The sequence below is a fragment of the Epinephelus lanceolatus genome, chromosome 23 (assembly GCF_041903045.1).
Source record: "Epinephelus lanceolatus isolate andai-2023 chromosome 23, ASM4190304v1, whole genome shotgun sequence".
In the NCBI taxonomy this organism is placed as follows: Eukaryota; Metazoa; Chordata; class Actinopteri; order Perciformes; family Serranidae; genus Epinephelus; species Epinephelus lanceolatus.
In genome coordinates, this window is record NC_135756.1 from 24,356,340 (window position 1) to 24,378,930 (window position 22,591).

The 22,591-nt window shown below is 40.7% G+C and overlaps 1 protein-coding gene across 1 annotated transcript; it reads right to left on the minus strand.

Moving 5' to 3' along the window:
- Positions 1–2,411: 2,411 nt before the first annotated feature.
- il17rel (interleukin 17 receptor E-like) lies at positions 2,412–20,609 on the minus strand. The gene is made up of 18 exons (XM_033614177.2): positions 20,250–20,609; positions 17,633–17,660; positions 16,826–16,975; positions 13,883–13,989; positions 12,697–12,811; positions 12,449–12,493; positions 11,884–12,023; positions 10,247–10,318; positions 10,090–10,144; positions 9,824–9,987; positions 9,123–9,167; positions 6,677–6,734; positions 6,395–6,540; positions 5,799–5,858; positions 5,654–5,711; positions 3,599–3,730; positions 2,935–2,991; positions 2,412–2,853 (listed from the first exon to the last, which is right to left on the minus strand). Exons 1-18 carry the CDS (start codon positions 20,361–20,363, stop codon positions 2,732–2,734), a joined length of 1,668 nt encoding a protein of 555 aa, XP_033470068.1. The 5' UTR covers positions 20,364–20,609; the 3' UTR covers positions 2,412–2,731.
- Positions 20,610–22,591: the final 1,982 nt, after the last annotated feature.

The following is a 22,591-nucleotide window of genomic DNA, read 5'->3' on the forward strand; positions in this document are numbered from 1 at the left end:
GCAGATTGGCAGCAGGAGTTGATTGGCAGCAGAAGTTGATTGGCAGCAGGACTGATGAGAGCCTCGCCCAGACACACAGACACAGAGACAAACAAGGAACCACAAGAAACAAAGGGAAGGGGGGAAAAACAGGTGATACAAGAGGAATGAAGGAAAGACACAGACTATGATAAATTGTGCATCATAGTTGTTAGTTTTAGCTTCTGTATGCTAATGGCATATGACTTACTCTGTCAGCACACCACTGTGGCCCAGACTGAGGCCTAGTCCACACAGACCTGTGTACTTCTGAAACTCCAGGGTCAAGTTTTTGGAAGACTCCAGTGCCAGCGGTTGCATGTAGATAGAATAACGGCAGTATTTTATTACCTGTCTCCATTGTTTGACGTCAGAGCGACGGTAAATAGTTAGTGAAATGGCAGACCAAACAAACATGCTGGTGCTAACTTTATTTGTTAGCGTGCTATCTGCTCTCTTTGGATGGCATATCCAGCTGCTTGACCTAACGACCAACGAAGGAGGCTGCTCCTGTCGCTAGCTACCCCAACTACACTACCACGAAAGCAGCGATGGGGGCCTGCCAACAGAGGTTCTGGATCCAGCCGGGTTGGACCTCCATTGGCAGGTCGCGCTCTTTTTGTGGATCGGGTTGTTTTTAGTTTCCGCACTTCCCTATTCTGGTATGGACTCTGACTTCTGATTGGTTAAAATGGCCTTTCAGTTAGAAGTTACATTGCCACCTACTGCTTTGGCATGCGTATTACATCACTTGGTAGCAGGTTTTGCGGTTTCGTGTTGATATCATATTTTTTTATCACACCACTAGTGTGGACAATTTTTTTTTTTTGGAAACCGGAGCCCAAAAATCTTCGCTTTCAGAAGTACATGGGTCCGTGTGAACTAGGCCTGAAATACCACTGCATAAAAAATTTGTAAAGATATTCATGTTCCTCAGAGGATGAATCCGCCAACTCTTCATAGTGTTTACAGCTGATTAAAGTTTCAGTTTGCCCAGTACTTTGGTTAATGGCCCAATACCTGCAAAGGAAATTACTTTTCCTTCAGCCTTAATTGTGCTTTCTGTTAATGCTTATTAGCAAATGTGAGCATTCTGTGGACGATAAACAAGGTGCAGACTTCCATTTGTGTCACCAGTAATAAGGAAATACAGTGAGTGCTGAATGAAGCAGTGAGTAACAGCATCCCCACCAATATTAAGAATACTGTTTGCTGTGGAAACGCTAAACAGACCTTGGGTTTAGACACCATATCTGAAGGGTTACGTTTGGCTCCAAAGGTATCATACTGAAAGTGTTTGGTGGAAACGGGGCATCACTGTGGCTTCAGCACTAGAGAGCTACCAACATGGCTGTAGACTCTTGTCTTGTGTCCCCTATTCCTAATGGATGGGACAAATACTGCAACTGATATTCAGTGCACAAGCTGACAAATTGATGTAGCTCTGTTTCTGTCTTTACCAGCATATCCAGCTCTTTAGCTCCATTTTATTCACCAGCTAGTAGCTAACTGTCTATCTGCTGTTTGGTACTCAATAGGTTGCCTGCAGTTGATTTATTAGAACTTTTTGGCTGACAGCAGCTGAACCTTGATACAAGGTTGATGAGAGCAGTGATAGTGAACCAAAACAGTAAAGCTGCAGATTGTAAAACCCTAACAACAAGCTGAAAGAGGACAAAGCTCTCTTGAGCTGGGGAAACTGCAGAACTGGGTGAGAATAATATGTGTGGCTGTCAGTTCCTGGAACAACGTTCACTTTACTCATATTCATTTGATGCATTGGTAATATAAAAAGTATTTTTAATAAATTTTTGGTACTACAGTTTCATTTGATATAATGAGCCCATCTTCACTTGTGATGCTTGATGAGCTTGCGTAGATAAAAATGCATTTTTTTCCCTTCTTGACATAATGGTTTATGGGGGCTCACGTACTCCATAACAGCAGAATTATTTGAATATGAGAAAACTATGCAAAGGATGAAGGAAGTGGAGTATCACTTAAAAGGAAACACAGCAAAACTGGCTTGTCTGAACAAGTATGCAAACAAAGTGGTGTGGGAGCCCCAGTGAAAAGACATTTCTTGGAAACTGTTATGTTAAAATATCAAAGGACACCTGTTCCATACGGCTGCCAGGGTGTGGACCAAATAAGACACCGTGCAATACAGCATGACACAAAGGGGGTAAATACCAGTGTGTTGAGTGTCAGGGGTGGTGATTAACATGTTGCTCCTGTCTATATGATGCCTGTCATTTTGGTATTTCCACTTGTCATATTATGTAATACTGTGACTGACGTACCCTGTTTAAGGTTGTGACTTCTGTTTGCTTCTGATGTATATGGCCAAAAGTTCATTATGAAAAAAAAAACTGTTTTAGAAAATCCACACGTTTTCTTTAGTATTTTGCATTTTTTATTCAAAATATATATTTAAATTAGGACGTGAACTGACTGTTTAGCTGCAAGCTGAATGAGTATTTTAAGTTAAAAAACGACAATATACATGGTAACTTTCGCCCAAACAGACAACACCAGACAAAATACAAGCATACTAACCAGCAAATACACAGTAACATACATAACATGTGAAATATCTGTCCCAACATTGTACCCTGCATTCTACAGAGAACTTGTTTGGTTTGTGTAACAACTTTACAGTTTCATACTGCACATTACAAGTAATGCTTTTGACCGTAGCACCGCTCTGTGGTCAGTCAGAAATGAGGTTGGCCCTCTCGGTGTTCTTGCACTGCGGTGAGTCAGGTATGAGGACCCCTCCATGGAGAGCACGTTGAGTTTGTAATACAGGAACCGCACAGTCAAAAGCAGGATCTGTCGAAACAAAGGATTGCATTCAGGCTTCTGGTATTTGAAAATGCACATCCTATGTCATCACAATTGTGATAATTTTACCTTTTTGATTTTTAGAGATACAGCCTCCATTTCCTTTCTGTTTCCTCCTCTGATACACTAAAATAGGGGACAGAAAGAAACCCATGAGGAAATAGGCCGACATAATGGCAAATTCTGTGGCTGGTTTTCATTCAAATGAGTTGTGTAATTTGCATTACCCAAAACATCCATGGTACTAGTGAATTTATCTTACTGGAAACCATCCATTCACACAGGAAGTCTTGCTTAAAGTCCTTATCTATCCTATTGCAAAATGCCTCAACCAACCAAACAACTAATGCTGCACTTTGCAAACACTTTCGTAAGACACAGTTGCACAAGTTCAAAGGAGGTCACCAAGATATTTACTGTAACAAATGGAAACATAATCACCTTGTTTACAGGCATTATATGGACAGACTATTTTTGACATATGTGTGACTATATTTAACTGTTGCAAAATTAGAACACTGTTAATTGTGGTTTCATTCCCTGAGGCAAAGCCTGCAGCAGTGACACCCTAAGCAAGAGCATGCAGATTTATCAGGATTGCGCGACAAAAGTGTGTCTGAAGGGTGGACACTGGAAGTGAGCCTAAGTCAATTTCAGTACAAGTGGTTATATAGCAGTGTGTCAGCATAGAAGATAACACTGCAGGCCTGAACTTGTAATTTTTTCAACCTACCGGTTAACAGTACGTGCAGCACCAGAGTGATAATTATGACGCCAGAGAGGCAAACACCAGCTGGTACAACGACCCAGGTCAAGTCCAAAGAGGCTCGGGTGGAGATGACAGGTCTGACAGCCACTGATTGATCTGTGAACAGAAATTACAGTGTTTGAAAGAATAGTTTGGGATTTCTGTTTATGTGCTTCTTGCCAACAGTTACAAGAGAAGATGGATTCAATACCACTCTTGTAGCTATTTAATATGTATGGATATATACTGGCGACAAAACATTTGAGAGAGCACAAAACAAATTTGAGCACTACTCAGTCTGCAAGTCAACATTTCAGATTTCAGAACTTTTGTCGTCGAAATACTTTCACAAATATGAAACTGGAGCCAGACGTTAGCCTACTTTGACAAAGTGGTTCCCAACTGGTCCAGCCACGGGGTCCAGATTTCTCTTTAGTCATTAGTTCAAGGTCAACACAGTATAATATAATCCAAGACTTACTAGCGTTTGGCTATGTTGCTGAGCTAGTTTGCTGTCTCTGTCAAGTAGCTGTCCGTAATTCGCTCACTCTACAGCAGGAAATGGCACTTCAAAACAAAAACTATGTGCCAGAAATTCAATGTACTTCAAAATAAAGGGTTTTTTAAAAACTTTACATGTTTGTGAGACACTTGCGGTCCATTCAGAATGGACCCGTGACCCACCAGTTGGAAACCATCGCTTTAGCATGGTGTGTGGAAAGGGCAAAACAGTCTTTGTATGTATAAAACAAATCAGACATGTGTAATAAAGTGAGCTTTAACGGTGCTGGTAGGTGGATTCCTTTGTTTGTTTTTAAAACAGACTGAGCCAACCTAGCTGTTTTCCTATCTCCAGCCTTTATGCTAGGCTAAGCTAACTGGCTACTACCTCGAGCTTTGTATTGAAAAGACAAACATTTAAGGCTAAGCCCACATTGCAGGGCTCAAAGCTCAATTCCAGTTATTTTCCAGCATGTAATCTTTTGCAGAGACTGTTCACCTCCCTGTCTGAGACCTGACATCAGTGTAAGCAGATCTGTGTCCTGAAACGCCTCACAGTCAAACAAAAACGTCACACACATGTGGTCCGGACCATCAACAAAAAACAACACGTTCAACATTTGGTGGAGAAATGACGCAGTGGTGCATGTTTCATCTCCCAAATGATCACCACAGGAGGAAGATTTGATGACATCATTCTGTTTCAAAATTAGCCAGTACTATATTGTGAGTGATCTGCTCCTGAATACATGGTGTATGGGGAAAACACACAACTGCCGACATGACACAGCTGTCACATGGCCAGTGATCAAATATGTGCCAGGCACACTGCTTTGAAACATCGGATCTGTCTCACAAGAGAGCCAAAAAATCAGATTTTGGCCATATTCGCTTGTAATTTAAATGTAGCTAAAGTGGTATTGATCCTCTCATCTAATATCCAGCAAGTAAGCAATGAAACAACTGCATCTTCCAATTTTGTAAACTATTCCCGCAAGACAATGACTTTTGAGGATAACAAAACAATTCTCTGTGTTTGTCAGACTTTTGAAGGATGGTACAAGCAGTATGCCCCCAACAGTTTGTCAGTGTCTTGAGTTCTCAATTACAGGGAAAGAAATTGAAGCTCAAATGCATAAAAGATGATCTTTGCTCTCCGCAGTGTCCTCATTTTTATACATAAAGGTTCCATCCATCACTGCACGCAAATTAAAGCAGAGTAGACGATGCTGCTTACAGAGAATCCTTTTATTTTTCAAGAATGATGCCAAGAAACCACTTAGGGCAAACTTCAAAGGTATGTACATTTGTGATTAGCCTATTAGAGATTGTGACAGTAAACACAGGTTGTATAACTGCTTCAAACCACGTTCAGTGGTAGAAACCATTTGCACTTCAAACTCGTGGTACATCAGGTTGTGAATATTTAAAGAAAAGAAAGGTAGAGCAAGTGTCGGGATAGGTCACACAGGATGGGACCAAAAAAAGGACAGAAGAGAAGGATGGAATCATCTCTAGGTTTAGATAATCTATACTTACTACATTGCTCAAGACAGTGAATGACTGTGGCAGCGAACTTCACATCGAGCCTCTTCACCTATCCAAAAACATGTATTCAGTCATTGTCTAAATGAGAGGGAGCATGCAGTTTACTTCAAAGGGTCCATTAACTACACAAACATACCTGAAGACATGAGTTGCATAGTTCCCCTGTGAGGCTTAAACCAACGGATTTCTGTTTCTCCTGAGAAAGGCAAAAGAGACAAACACCAAAACCCTTAGGAGATTAACTGTGCAGTTGTTATGGAAGTTGTCATGGTTTCTGTTTTGCATTTATTGTCTCATCTGTATGCTATCTGCGTCACCGCTGTTCCGTAGTATTTTAAGATAGTGATGATTGATTGATGAAACATTAGAGTTTAATGCCAGAGTGCAAACACACACATAAATAAGCAGCTTTCCGCAACTGTTGTTTTGCACATTGTATATCTAATGTTGGCTGATACCCTTTGATTGATGGTGTAATTAGGTTTAATTGCTTTGTTGCTTACAAATGATGGTTTGAGGCTTCAGCGCCTCAGAGAAAACTTGCTGCTTCCAGGCAATAAAAAGGAAATTCATAGTGGAGGCGTTATCAGATTCACCAGAAGCTGCCGAAGCATGTTAGGACTTCTTCTTAGTAAGGCCAATGCAGATGCTTTCATACAGCACGCAATGGGTCATTGAAAGGTTTGACAAGTACGAAAATATGGTAAATCATGTGTTCTATGTGATATTTACCACATGCACGGTGCGTGTTTCGGTGATCTTGCACACAGTAGACCCTTCGGACTTTACGCACAGCTCCACGGAAAACACTCCAGTGGTTCGTGACAACAAATTCACGTCTTCTTGACCTTGCTGTCTCGTCACAGTCACCTCCCACGCTGGAAGTTATTGCACAGAAATGATTATAATTGCTGATTGTAAAACCACATGACATCTTATCTTTGATCCTAATCATAATGTGACTGTCTGGTAGATGGATTGCCACAGACATGCCGATGTGATAAAAAGTGGTACCTTGGAATCTGGAATCAGCAAAGGGGCACCTGGTCCAGGACTGAGAGCCTGCAGTGAACTGACGGAGATAATACAGTTATATTTTGTACTGCTCTTCATCCAGTGGTTATATATTCATTATAAGCTCATAAACATAATCCCTTAGCTCCAAGAAAGCAATGTAAATGTGTGAATTTGATTCAGAGAGCCCATTAAAGAGTTCCAGGGTACTGTGAAACCACTGCTGTAAATCAGTGGACAATGTATAGAGAAACTGCGATACTTCTGCTTTGTGGTTAGGTTACCAGTTAACTCTCACCACTGAACTGACCTAGAATGGATGAGGGTCTTTCCTTTCTTACTGTAGTTACCATAAAAGCGTGGTATGTGGAGTGTCCTTATACAGAGTGCTGCAGGGGTGACGTTTCTCTGTAGCTAACCAGGCCGATGCGGAAGTTAGGGTTGCCCTGATTCCCTTGTCAACAAGCCTATGGGATTTTTTCATTGGATTTTGGATTTTTGCCAACAATAAGCTCTGTGGCAAACAAACATTTATGATACTTACATGCTTTGTTCATTGAGAAAATCTTCACAAATGAACACCACTGACATGATTTCTGAAGTACAAATGCAATCGCCAGATGTCAAAAGCTAACATTGGGCTACATACAGAGAAACACTATGGTCGCATGACTTAACATCGCCACCAAAACAAAGGTGTAAAGCCATGTTCGGCGTTATGTCGTTCTGTAGTCTCATAGAGCCACTTGTTAGCATCTGCCTTTTTTAACACACATAGAAGCTTTTACATTCACAAGTGAAATATTTACTGATCTGAAATTACCTTAAGCTTGTGTTTACCTCAGACCTTATTCCAGGCATCTAACCAAAAACCCATTCAAAGAACCCATTAACCTTGACACAAGGGAAGTGGGAGTGCTAAAATAATAACTCATTTCTGAGTTTTGGACTAATTCCTGGACCAGTCTACTGACAGCTGCGTCAGAGACTCCTTGGCTCTGATTACGTATTTCCATTCACATGCATTAAGGCCATCAGAAATGCTACAAAGCAATAGAGTAGGCATAATAAAATTACTTTTCTCAAGTTTCCAACTGTAAAAGTTACCAACTTTAAACACACTATATCCTACCACACCAACATGAAATTGTTCCTGTGAACTGTTTGCCATAAATCAGTGCACAAAAATAAAAAAAACTGCAGATAACAATAGCATCAGCACTTCTGCTTCACGGTTAGGTACCAGTTAACTCTCACTGCTGAACTGACCTAGAAAAGATGAGAGTTTGAACACAGTTGAGGTAATAAAGGTAATAAAATCCACCTCGCAGCACGTCACCTCTAAAGCTTCAAAACAGAAAAGACTCAAGGAAGTTCTTGTGTTCAATCAAGAAATGTTCTGGCACCAAAACCCCTGTAAAAGAGCAACATGCTGTTTGTACACTTTGGTTTTTGTAGGTAGGTGGATTTTGTTACCCTCGACTGGGGCCAGGCTGGCTGTTTACCTGGTTCCAGTTTGCGCAGAGCTATGCATTGTTAACAACTAGCATTGTTCAGGCCTCCTTTCCTCACTACCATTTCTCGTCTCATTCACTGAGCTGAACTGCCAATCAGAGTTATTTCTGATGGGCTCTGCCAGCTCCGACACCAATTACACATGCTGGATTGGTCGAAAAACAATCAGGGCAACAGAAGCTCACCAACAGGTTGACAATGACCTACAGCCAACCATTGATCTGGCATGTCAGGGCGCTTACAGGTCCAGTGTGTAAGATTTAGGGGAATTCAGTGCGGACTGCGACCAGCTGGAACTTTTCCCAGTTAGAATTCCTTCAGTGTTGTTTGTTCAGGAGGTTTTTATTGGGAGCTGATTCCTCCGCAGAGGTCCGCTTCTCTCCAAAACAAACTGACCGGCTGATTCACACCAGCAAAAACACTGAACAAAGCAGTTTCATGTTTTTTGTTTGTTTTTTTTTTTAAAAAAAGAGCTAACTACGGTGGCTGACATGAAAATGCAATCGGCCTTGTCAAGATCCAGTATTGTATTGTTTCATTTTAGGCTACTGTAGAAACGTGGCGGTGCAACATGGCTATCTATGTAGACAAGGATCCACTTCCCATGTAGATGTGAACGGCTCATTCTAAGCTAACGAAAATACAGTATGTCCTTTTTTCGGATTACATTCCATTTCTGCCAATATGTCCTCCTAAACCCTACGCACTGGGCCTTTAAACACAGAGCTAGGTTAGCTGGATTGACAATAAGCTCTACTATGCCAGCCAAAACAAATGTATAATTGCTACAGCTGGTGGAAAGGGCATCTTACTGTAATCAGACATGAGTACAGCATGGTAAAAGAGCGTGGTACTGTTCCTAAAGTAATATGATTTATGTCAGTCCTATTGTTTCTCTACAGTGAAACTGAGGGGTAGAAGTGATCATTACCTTCATGCACAGTTGAGGGTGTGGATCCACTTTTGTGAATGTTATCTGAAAAGCAGAGATTGATGAAATAGTTAGAAATGAATCTGCAGTCTTCATACACAGAGTAGGGTTGTGACTACGTAAGTGGATACTGTAGGTACTGGTTTAGATCAGATGAACTAAACACTACCAACTTTTTGTTTCTGCTCAGACTTCGTTTTTTAGGTCAGCTGGCTCAGATTTCAGATGGGAGACTCTTTGCGCAACTGGCTATTTTCATATTTACATAAAACACCTTCTCAAGTGACATGGCGTCAGGTTTTATCAAATGACGATCTCTGATCAAAAGTAAAATCTCAGTTTTGTTTAAGGACTCACAGGAGGTGTGCAGGCTCTCCCTTCATTCTTGCAACTGCACTGTTTGCAGGAAGTGTTTGGATAAGGCTTATGTGGGTCTGACTCAGCATTTATATGAGATTAAAGGAGAGGTCTCAATAAACTTAGTCTCACTTTAAATCATTTTGAAGGAAACAGTTTTCAGATGACTGACCAAGTGTAATATTACTCAGTTTATTTTAGTAATAATTTATTATCACTGAAAAAAACAAACAACTGCTGTCGTCATAACTTCTCCCTATAAAGTATAAAGTGTGCTCAGTCATCGAGGAAGACGTCAGCAGAATGATTTTGTACTTTGCTCATTGCGCGTCAGAGACTTGTACCTTTTCTCTGCTAACGTTCTGTGAGGCGTGAGGCAGATCCACACAGACACCGTCCTCTCTTTTCTGACACAACACAACCACAGCAGTCACTGGACAGGTGGGCTCCCATGATAGCGTCTCCTCCAGCGGGTCAAAGTTAATTCCAAACCACAGCTCCTTGAGACCTGCAGGCAGGAGAGGTGATATGATATCAGTTCTGCGGTACAACAGCACACACTTAGTTTACTACAGAATTTTTCGTGACTAATATCAATCGAGTGACTCACGGTCTCTGAAGGGGCAGACCTGGACTCTAGGTGCATCCATCACAGCTGACCACCCCTGTAAGGAATTCATTAGCAAAGAGTCAATCCCTTTTCCTGGAAGTGATTACTAAAAGAAACAAATCGGAAATGCTATAAGAAGTGTTGGCTGAAACTTTACCTCGATACAGAGGCAGGGCAAAGGTCGGGAGTATGGGAGGGTGACACGCTTTATGGGTTCCCCCTTCTTTATCTGGAAGATAAAGAAAGCTTTACAACATGCATCCATCTTTATTTGGCATGTATGTGAGTATGGGTTTGTGTCTGACAGGTCACGGGGATTCCTGAGTCACATGATAGATTAGCCACATATTTTCTCTGGCAGAAGCTGATTAAAGAGAGCTGTGAGAGTTTCCAGGAGGTTTCCACTGAGCATCTCAGCCAAACCGGTCATCAGTATCAATCACACATCAGAGAACAGCATTATGCTGCATTTCCACTGCACGGTACAACACAGCTCTATTCAATCTGACCTGCTCTTTTTTGGTTTTCCATTAGCAAAAGTTGTGGATTGTACCTCGTACTTTTTTTGATACCATCTCAGCTGAGGTTTCAAGCGAGCTGAGCAGACACTAGAAGGTGAAGTTAAAAGACTGCACATGACTGGTCAGAAAGAATCGTCCCTTGCGCACCACAGGACATCCTGCACATATCCGCCATTTTTAAATAGCCAAGCTGCTGTCAATAGCGACTGCACTTTTTTAATCATTTCACCGTACACTTCGTTGTACAACTGACTGATGAAAGGAATCGGCAAGTTGAAGATGATGCCATGGGAGTTTCAGATTGCGTCACTATGGCGATCATCTTAGAATCTCGCCTACACCGAAGGGGTAATATTGGCAGTGGAAAACGAAATAAAGAAGTCTAGTGATTGGCGGACTGATTCTTGAGTTGATACATGTAAATGTATTAAACCTCCTCTTGAAACTTTTCTCCATGACACTCTGTTACAGTACATGCTCGTCCAACAACCACTGCTGCCCAATCTGTCGTTCTTTGAGGGGCAAGAAGCAGACATCCCGTTACATTGCCTCTGCAACATTGTGCTGCATTCATGTATCAGAACAATCTAAAAATGAGTTCTCGATCATATTTCATGGATCATCTGATGTGTTTCCTTTGCTCTTTATTGCTCCTTATGTTACAACATAAAGCTAATGAACAATCTGAAATCCGAAGAACGACCCTCCAATGAGCACAAGAATGCACCACTGGCCTTGGCTGGAAGAGGTCTTGACTCAAGTCCAATTTAATCGGTTCCTTCTCGTTCATTCAGTGCTGTTGCTTCAAAATGTTTCAACATTTTAGGGACATTCCACAGGCTGACCCAGTACATACCAGACAGTAAAAAGAGTTGTTCAAAAAGATCTCTTTGTCCATTTTCGCCCATAACCAAAAAGGCCCTGGTACCGTTAGTGAGTCAAGTTGGGTCAATCCAACCATGCAGTGGAAATGATGCATTAATCACACTGACATTTGTTCTCTCAAAAATCTGCAGACAATTACAGGAAGTTAGTCCGTGAGTGAGTAGATTTAAATTTTACAAAAACAACTTTACTGACCCACTCACTGTTTAGCAAGAGAGAGGTGATACGTGACAAAGGGCACTCTGACACCAAAAAAATCACTTGTAGCGAGGGTCACTGTGCTTATGTTTAGAAATGAAGATAATGACATCATAAAAATTCATATTCAATATTTTGCAACACATAAATTCATTCAGATTCTTAGTTTCCAATACATAGGCAGACTAACCAGTGTATTGGCCCCTGTGCCAATGCAGATGAAATCCTTATGGCACAGACGAAGGTGGTAGTCGTGATCTTCCAGCATGTCTGACACACTGACACTCAGCTCCTTCCTCTCTGGGTCTACATCATATGATAGCCTCCCAGCTGAACAAGACAGAAGCCAAAGTTAGAGAGAGATTTTTATCTTGGTCATGAGTTATTCCAAATAGAATAGGATAGAGTGTTGGAACTGCCTAAGGGGATGTGAGATAAATCTGAGGGGGTCATACCATGAAGAAAAATCTGTAACAAAATTAGGTTTATCTCTCTGGCGTCTCTCCAGTCTATGTTTTTCTTATTTTACTTCTTCAGGCTCCTTAACTGTATTCAAATAAAATAATCTCAGAGGAGAAAGTTACTCTTTGATGAAATTGCTTCAGGCTAACTGACAACCTACAAAAGGATGTGACTATTTATCTTTATTTAAAGGGCTAAAAAGGCAAATATGTTGGAAAACACTGGTTTATAATACTGTACTGTATGTTATATGTAATGGTTCACTGTCTAATTTGATAATTGATAATACTTACTGATGCATTCTGGGACATGTTTTCTCAAATCTTCACTGACGCAGTCTGTGGAGTAACAATTTAAACTAATTAGCCATGGGGGAAAAGATTACAGTATGACAAATGTGACATAATCCTTGAGTGTGTAACTATTACATAATACCCATCTACTTCACTTTAAATCATTTATCTGCTAATGTTACCTGTTCGTATCAAATACAAGGAAGTACTTAAGAGGCATAATTATGCAAATATGCACGTGTTCTCACTTGGAGCGTCATAGGTGCCCGTCCAGGTTACGCCGCAGTAGCTGGGCACAGTTTTCACTGTCACGTGCACACGTTGGCGCGGAGAAATGTCAGTGCAATCATTCTCAACTTCCACCTAAAGGAACAGGGCACAAACTGTCACAGTTCAGAAACGTCACTGTGGAAACTGATGCACGTGTTCAGATAAATATCAACCAACAAAAAGTGGATTATGTAATTCGGGAACTTTCAGTGACAAATAAGCAACTGTTCTAGTCCGGGTTTTGAGATTTTAGAGCTTAAATATGCTTATAGAGTCATGCCTGATCTGTCGTCTGATGTTTTTTCAACCCAACTGCCAGAAAAAATGTTTCAATTTTATGCTGTGACAAGGCTGTGTTTGGGTTTTGGCAAAAAACAACTTGATTGTGGCTAAGAAAAGATCATGTTTTGGCTTAAAATACCTGGTTGTTGTCACCACAACCACCGCTGGACATGTGCCAACACTGTCTCAAAAATACCCGGATCTTGTCGCAACAATCACTGTTGGAAATGTACCTACATGTCATTAAAAACACAGCTCATGTCTCCAACAGTGCCTAGGTTTCATAGGGATTGCCCATTGGAGCCCCATTGGAGCTGCTGGGAGACACTGCGAAGGGTCAGTAAAAAACACCCAGCATCTGTGGCTCAAACACCACTGGAAAATTCCATTGGGAAACACAGTTGGGAGTGTGTGTTTCTGGAGAAACGGGACTTAGGGATAATCACTGTTTTTTTGTTTTTTTTGTGGGTCGGGGGGGGGCTTTCGGTCCATAAAGGGGCTTTGGAATTTTGGCCAAAAGTAAAGTACGTCATTTTAGAAACGTTGAAATGATACATATGAAATGTACAAATGTTGCTATTCTGTGGTTTGTAGGAATGTACAATGCCAACATTTTCTTTTGGTGACTGGGCTGCATTTTTTCTGTCTTCATCATCTTCAAGGATTTGAGAAATTAAAACAAATTTCTAGAATTTCAAGAATCTGCTGTTTTGGCAATGTCATCTCCTCCCTTAACTCCTATTTCTCAAATGTATTTGTTTGCTTCCAACAATGGTGAGTCATGAAAACTTACTTGGACAGAAATGTCGCTCTTGCATCACACAAATTGTAACAATATGTCTGAAAAATGTCAAATGACGTCTGTGGTGCTGTTAACAGTACCTGCGGTCCAGACATTCTTTCTCTTGACGCTTTTGTGAAGCTGATAATTCTGCAGTTGGCCATCATCCCTGCAGTGAGGGTGCAGATGGACACACCATGGATGGACTCTGGAGACAAAAATATGTCAAAGTCACAGTTGTCAAACAGTAACAGTAACTAGTAACAAGCCAGTTAACCATTCACAAACCATTCATGCATTTCAGAATGAGTCGACATTTAGGTGTCAGTCAGGAAGAACAGAATGCATCATGTTGTATTGGCTGAGTGAAATAAGACTTAATCAGGATCGAGAGGATTTCCCCGCTCCAGCCCAGGCAATTAGGAAATCCACAGGAGCTATGAAAGTGTGCTGGAGTGTACATTCGTCTATCAGCATGGTACTAATGACCCACACCTTATCAGATCAAGTCTGTGTGCGGAATAAGGAACATAAAACGTCAATTGACATACCCATGATGCAAAAGCAGAAGTTTTACAATGGAAAGTGGTTATAAAAAAAGACTTCCTTCATTGTTAACCTGCACTTTCACCAACCATAACTAGTCCCAGTTTGGCTTGACTACACCCAAAGAGCAGCATTTGAAACTTCCTCATTTAGACAAAGTACAACAATTTAAGCCACAACTTCTGTCGGCGTAAAGGTCAGTTCTAGAGAATACACAGTAACCCTGGAAAATAAAGACTGTGTGGACAGTGTGCAGTCACTGATAGCTAAAGTAATACATAAACACTGTGTAGATAAGTAGAGTGGCCCCATTCCTGATCAGAACCTTATTCCTACAGCAGTCACCAGCATCGCTGCATGTGTGAGGGATTGATGTAAGATGTTTAGTACCATGCCATTGTTCCAAACCCCCAACAATTTTCAGTGAAATGACACATTTGTCCAACAGTTTGTTATTCCAAAAACAAAAGCCCATTGCTCCAAATGTCCGTCAGTTCCAAAAATACACTCTCTCATTGCTCCTAGCGTTTCTCACCCTCTTTTCCCCAGTTGATCAAACCTCAGACCTCAAATCTGACGAACAACCACCCATCTGACCCATGACGAAATGTGAGTAGCCAGTTCTTCTCTTCAGTTCTAAATGACTGGTATGGAGTAGCAGGCTTCAAACTCTGTGTGGGTGTGAACCATTACAGAGTCGTTGGGGTCACGTGAGCTCTGAGTTTCGGAGCCGTGAAGGTCACAATGTGAGTCATTGACCCATCTGGCCATCATGTGTTAGGGACCAGATGTGAATGGGTGTGAAGTTGTCTGGGGAGGGATCCCAAGACTGCATTGTAGGTGGGTGATAAGTGGTGTTATAGTCCACCTCCTCTGTATGGAGGTGGACTACGACACTAGAACTGAAGAAGTTTCTTGGATGAGAGGCGAAACATCTTCAAGAAACCCAAGCAAGTCCAGTTGCCTATGATACAGCACTTATGATTAACTTTTAGGCACTTTTAACATCTTTAATTTACTTTTATGCTGATGGCATACGGATAGTAAATGGACTAGCACTTGTATAGCACCTTTCTAGTCTTCCTCCCAATGGTCCAAAAACTGTCCCATTGGGATTTCGGAATAATGAGCTGTCAGAAAAATGGGCAGCCCCTTAATGTTTCTGGGTGAAACTAAATTCAACTTTTAGGCACCTTAAACATCTTTTAACTTTTAACTTACTTTTAAGCTGATGACATATGGATGATGAATGGACTTGCACATGTATACCACCTTTCTAGTCTTCCTACCACAGAGCCATATCACCCGTTTACATACTGGACACCAAGGCTACCGTACAAGGTGCTACCTGCAACTCAGTTAATCCATCATACACAAGCACGCAACAATTGCAAACCCCAATTGTTGCAATTTTGGTTCTAGTATTTTGTCAAAGGATACTTGGGGGACTAGGACTGGAGCCGGGTATTGTTACTGCCAATCTTCTGCTAAGTAGACGACCCCCCCCCACCCGCCCCAACCTCTAAGCCACAGCTGCCCACATTTTGGTTGTTGTACTGCTTCATCAAAGGTGCCTAAACACAACTCAAATTCCACTGAACACTGCGGTTTAATAAGCAGCCAGTCTGGTTTTGAAGTATTTACTGATCATCAACAGCTAACTTAGCAAAACCCGGGTGATCTCTGGCTCACGTTAACAAGCCAGCTAAGAAGACACAATATTTAAATCAAACAGCTTTGGAGTTAAGGGGTGCAGGTCAGTGACCAGTTGAGCCACTTTTTACAAACAGACAAATGTAGTTGGATCTAGTTTATATTTTAAAGTAATACTGTGTCATTGGTGCCAAAATCAAGCTCCAGTGACTTGATACATTTCCTGCGAAACACATTATTCATTAAGGGATGTCTCTATGAGTCATTCCAAAAATTACTACCTAATATGGCAACTGTTCATCAGAGTTTCCCATCCTGTGGATGACCAGTTCAAAATGGTCACTAGATGGGCAGCTCAGAGGCAACTGAGCAGGGCTGCTGACTCTCACACACTTACCATGAGATTCACACAAGTGACACTTTCTACACACTCGCAAGCCACTGTCTTTCTTTTGCAGTTTTCCCATGCAAGTTCTTACTTACAACAGCATGGCATGAAAAGATGACACTGACAACTCATGGACATAGCAGCACAGTGCAACAGCAGCACCACAAAGTGACCATATAGTGTTTTAAGGAGTTTCATTGCACATTAGGCTGTTCCATAGGAAACATCAGCTCAAATATTATTGTAACACACAGACTTTAATTAAATTAATAAATGTTTTCCTTCAAAGGTTTGTTGATTGTTTTCAGTGCAATCCAGTTCAGGATGACCCTGACTATGAACATCAAAAATCTAAACTCATTTTACCAAATTGAAAAGTTGGCAGCCCTGTTGAATGGCATTTTTAATAAGAGGGATTTAGTAAATGTGTGCATTTACAGTCGTCACATTTACATACCAGTAAGCTGTACTGCGGTTTTGATTCTGAGATGCAGCGAGCACTTCTGCCTCCCCTCACAGCTCATGACGGTGGAGAGGCTGATGTTATGGAACACGGAGGAGGGTTTGAGACCTTCGGCGGGGCTCTGACACGGAAGAGAAAACCAATCTGCAAGGGACAGGCCCAAAAAAAGTGACACATTATTCAGGGAACATACTTCAGAGGAAAACACGGATGATGTCACGTTGTATTGTCACGTAGCAGTCTCTCAAGTCATACCCAAAATTGCCAGCATTTTTAATTATGCTCTGTTCTGTTTGTTTTAAGTGTGAGAGAGGCTGCCAGGTCATGTGTTTTTCTTCCCCTATTATTCATCGAGAAGAAACACACCAACATTTCCTCCATCGCTGCCATGTGATGCACAGCATTGTGATTCCTCTTTAACACTTCTTCAAATACATTCCAGATGCGCTCCACCACAACAAGAACAATGCAACGGTTTAGTTTAATGTCCAAACACCTGTCAGGGGTGCATGATATGCCAGTGTTAGAATAATATATCCAATGTTTTTTTCATTCCAGGCGAGTCATGCATACAAGAGTTTATGGCAGGTGAGAAGATTTGTGTTTCAGGTTTTAGTGTCAAATGGCCGTCTTAATGAGTTTTGATCAGCTTTTTTAACCTTAATTGCAATTTTGGATGTGGTTTCTTTGGCAACATGACAGTAAACAGGATATTAAATGCTATGTTATTGTGCAGACTCATGTCCTGTGTGCATGCATGAGTGCAGATGCGACGCAGCAGTCGTGTGTGTCTATACTCACTGTCTGGCTTGATCTTGCAGTTAAGGCCCTGCAAGAAGAGAAAGAAGAAGAGAAGTAAAATACATTGCAACTCTTTTGTGTGAATCCTTCTGAGCAAAAGCTCCAGTAATAAAATAATTCTTAACAGAGGGAGCAAAGGTAGCATCTCTCCAGAGCAGGGAATTCCCAGACAATAGGAGCTTTTAACATCCTCATTGCTCCCTCAGGTCAAACCCAACCTGCTTGTGTTTTTGCTGTTGTTCGTTATGATCCAACACACTGCCTAATACAAAGGGTAAATCTATCTATTGATTGATCACCGCACTTTTCTTTGTGTGCTTCAATTCTGCAGTTGCAACCAGGGTCTGTGCTAAATTTAGCTGAATTTAAACTGCAGGCAAAATTCACACAGCGATGCAAAACAACAGCGTGCGTGCATTACCAGCGTCATTAAGCGTAATTTGCCTAGGCTCAATTCCAAACCTTTCTGGAAATACGTCCGTGTTTCTTCATCAGCCAGGAAATATGCCCTATGGGAAATATTCCATTTTACGTTTACTCAATTGCTGCACCCAGTGATGGCTGATGGTGTATGACATATCGTTTATCACTGAGTGCTTCTGGGTTTTTCTAAATATAGTTAAAACCCTCAATTGTTCTTTGCTAAAACTGATATGTCTATAGGAGGTATTGTTCTGAGCTACGTATCATTTTGTTATGAGACCAAAAAGTATCCGGTATTCCATTACTGGATATGAGATCATGCACATGACCTCATTCATATGACCTCATAGGTAATGATGTTGTGAAAGTCAACACGACTCCCATTGGAGTCACATCTGGAGGAAAATGTTCGGATTTTGGGGGGCGCTGTTAGCTGCTACGAGAACCTATAACTTTATGTTTTTAGGGACACACATAAGGGAGGCATAATATGATGAGAGGAAGATGTGTTTATTTTAATTGCATTATGAGAAGTAAGTCAAGATGCCAAAGTCAAGTATGCCAAGTATGATAAAATCATACTTTCAGTACTCTATTAGTGCCAAACATTAGAAAAAATAACGCAGATTGATGACTGACTGTGTATGACATCATTTATCACTGAATGCCCCAGGGTTTGATAAATATGGTTAAAAAATCCCCAACTGATATGTCTGTCCCTATGAGATATTGTTCCAAGCAGTATCCTGTATCTCCTTACTGGATATGAGGTCATTGACATGAACTCATAATTAACAATGTTTTGAAAATCAACACAACTCACACTGGAGTCACAATGAGCACATAAACTTGTAGAAACTTGCACAAGAAAAACTTGATGAATGAAGTTGAAATGTAGAGAATAAAGTCAAACTTTTCGTATCAGCAAGAAAAAAAATAATCACTGAGGAAGATTTTTTTTTGTCTGCATTTCGTGAAAAAAAAACAACAAAATATTGAGGATAAAACCAGATACAATTTCAAGAACAAAGCCAAAACATCGGCAATCAACTTGACATTTCAATTTTTAAGTCAAACTTTTGAGAATAAATCAGACTTCTAGCGTAAGCACATATAGTTGCCTCAACAAAATGCCCAAACTGTACTTCAGAATCTGTTAAAGTAAAAAGGAAATTATTTTGCTATTAGTGCCTGAACACTGTGTAGTAATAAGTGGGCCAAAAGTTGCGTCTTTTCAGAAGGAAAAATCACACAATTTTGGAAGAGGTGGCCACGTTTGTGCAAACTAAAAGAGCAGGTAATGGACTGATGCTATGGTATCGATGGCTACACCTATGTGAGCACTAATTCTGAAAGTTTGACTTTATTCTTGAGATTCCAACTTTATTCTCGACTATTTTTGAAATACGCAGTTTAAAAAAATCTTCCTCCTCTCATTATTTTTCATTGTATTTATTTATTTACTTTTTTACTCATGCCTGGCACTGATAGTCTGCTGCATTATGTGCACCTGCAACACGGAGTTAACAAAGACCAGCTGGAACCGTCAAGGTATGCGAGTCTGTTAAGGTCACTGAGAGTGAAGTAAACATGCTATTGCAGTTGGGTGAGTGTTACCACTCTCCACCCAACGAGATCTGCAGCCGTTCTGGTTTCCTCCTCAGACGTGAGTAAATGATTAGGTGAGTAATACTGTGTGGGATTCAAAGAATACTATAGCCTCCAACGAGGAGTGAGCAGCTTCCATAACACATGCTTGCAGTCCAATACGCATGCTCACTTTTGCATTATCTATCATTCTATCTATCATCTATCAAAAAATGTTCACTGACTCAATAGGTGAGTCACACAGGAAGTTGACTTTGTCAGGAATTGGCTTTATAGCAGGGCACAGGAGAGCTGTTATCCTAATTAAACTGATAGGCTCATGCTGAGATAGCCTCTTGGGAAATTCATACTCAAGGTTTATCTCTAAAGCAAGTTGGTGCAGCTTTACATGTGGACGTTGTATTAGTATTAGTGGCACAGGAATTATGATAGACATGGGTGTATTTCTTTGACCCCCTGGAAACAAGACAATAAGCAGCAGAAGAAGAAGGGTGTTAATAATAGGAGACAACTGTATTTAGTAGCTCAGAGTCAGTCTGTCAGTGCATATGTGTCTTGTTAATGTTTCCTGAGGATGCAGTTTTACCTGAGAACACCTGGTGCCACATTTCTCTATCCTCTCCAGTCCTGTGCTTTCTGCTGCGGCTCCATTCAGACCCCACCAACAGTGAGACATCAGCAAGACGACCCACAGGACCATTTTCACCAGCCAGCACTAAGGCTTCCTCTCCTACTGCACTGCTTCTCTGGGTCCTGTGATCTGTAACTTTCTTCTTCTTCTTCTTTATATTCTTCCTCTTTTCTTCTTCTTCGCACCAGGGCTGAGTGGCAGGGTCAAAAGAGGCTTGACCTGGTATGACAAGAGGTTGGATGGTGAGGAGGCTCTGAGTGTGATGATATCCAGTGTGTAGTGTGCTGGGGCAGAGCCAAGCACACAGAGTGAACCACACTGCTGAAAAGAGTGGATTTAAATATTCCTCAATGGAGGCGGGGCTTTTGCTCTTTAGCAACATTTCCAATAAGATTTGTGTGTCACACTGCACATCCTCATACCTTCATTTAACGTTTGTAACTGGCACTTGTGACACACTTTAAAAAAAATCTATTCAAATGAACAAATGGATGAACATTTTTGCTACTGAGTCATTATGCCTAGTCTACATGGGCTTACTAGACACCATAGAATTAAACAAGGCAGGACCAAAATCCAGCGTACATAGTTTTTAACAATGAAAATAGAGAAACAAATGACTAAAGAATGCTTAAATTAAAATGATCATTGAATGGAAAAGAGTTCATAGATCACTCACAGAGACATTTATGTAGTATTGAAAAACTGCCAAACTTAAATCATATCATAATTCAACAACCATTCCAGTTTTAATTCATTTTAAAAAACAGAATATGTCAAAGTTTAGGTGAGTCATTTCAGGGAACATTAACTCTCTTGCATCATCAGTTTGTTACGTTTATTATTATACATTATGGCAATAACGAGTGCGATTACGTGGACATGAATAGCCTATTTATGAGGCTCATCCCGATTATGATTATAATCAGGATATGTTGTTGTCATGAGCTGAGAATTCAGGTTATTTATATTCCTCGTATACATCCTGGTTTCTTTCACAGTTCTCCAGCTAGCATATTTGAATTTCTCACATACAGCATGTGGTGTTTGCATGCTCAAACACATAAACGGAAAACTCTATAAACCCAGTCATAAACAGGTCATTCATGTCTACGTAAACGCAGTCAATAAATCCGATTTCCTCCTGAATATTTTTAGATCACATGACCTCAGTGATTCAGAGAAGCTTCTTCAAACTTCTGTTTGATATACACATATGTCCTTATATTTTGTTCATGCCGAATTGTTTTTTGAACCAGTTGTCTTTAAGTTTGAAAAACAGCTTATTTTTAATAGAGTTGTACCACAAATTATTCCTGTAAATATATATCATGTACACCTCCTCAAACACTGAGTAAAGCTCTTTTGCCCATGAAGCAGTGTGTAATACATAACATAAACATATTATTTATTCTGCCCTCTGACATTTTGAGTACACACACATGTACTGTATTAGCAGAAAGTCTGTATCAGGATTTACTGGAAATGAGCAACATTTCCCAACTAACATTTTGTTTTACTATTGCTTCAGAAATTCCATTTCAAAAGCGTACCTGGTGCATCTTTTCCCTTTTTCATTTACTGTAAATGCAACAACCCTACTGTGAATCCTGCCTCAATCAGACGAGTCAAAGAGGACACTGAAACTTGACACAACAATGATTTTCATTATTGTGGTTACCTCAGGGAACCTTTTTGAAGCCGCAGGGCAAGCTGCTGAGCGCTGTGTGCATAAACATAATTACTGGTTGAATTTTGAGATTCATATGAAAAGTTGAGAAAGACACTTAAACATTCATGAGTAGATTATGTTTCTGTAGAACAAAAACACTTACACCCAAGGCATTCATTGGTGATAATAGTGGCCATTGACATTTAACTCCCCCACAAAGACAACTTCCTCTTGGCTCTATGCAACTACTGCATGCCCTAACATGGACAACGTGCTGTGAGGCTGACAGCCCAGTCGTCAGAATAAAGTGTTGGCATTGCACGTCTCTGCAAATCACAGATGCATTATATTTGTATCTTTTAATACACATGACTTAATTCAGATCACATGTATTAGGCTTCTCAGCAGGAGGAGGAGAAGGGTGGATAGTGTTACACCTAGTTGAGCAACAGATCAATGTTCGAGACCAACAAAAGCAGGTATTTTTAACAACAGCTCAGGACATGTCAGGTTGTGTGTGTAGTGACAAAAGTGGGTATTTTTTTTTTACAAGACTTTGGGACATGTTCAGCTGTATATGTAGCGGCAAAAGCGGGGTTTTTTTTGACAATTCAGGATACGTCAC

Coding starts and splice junctions, on each gene's coding strand:
- il17rel (XM_033614177.2), bottom strand. CDS start 20,363: ATGGTCCTGTGGGTCGTCTTGCTGATGTCTCACTGTTGGTGGGGTCTG. Junction 6,541..6,676: donor TGCTGATTCCAGATTCCAAG/GTACCACTTTTT, acceptor AATAACTTCCAG/CGTGGGAGGTGACTGTGACG. Junction 2,992..3,598: donor GCTGCACGTACTGTTAACCG/GTAGGTTGAAAA, acceptor CCCCTATTTTAG/TGTATCAGAGGAGGAAACAG.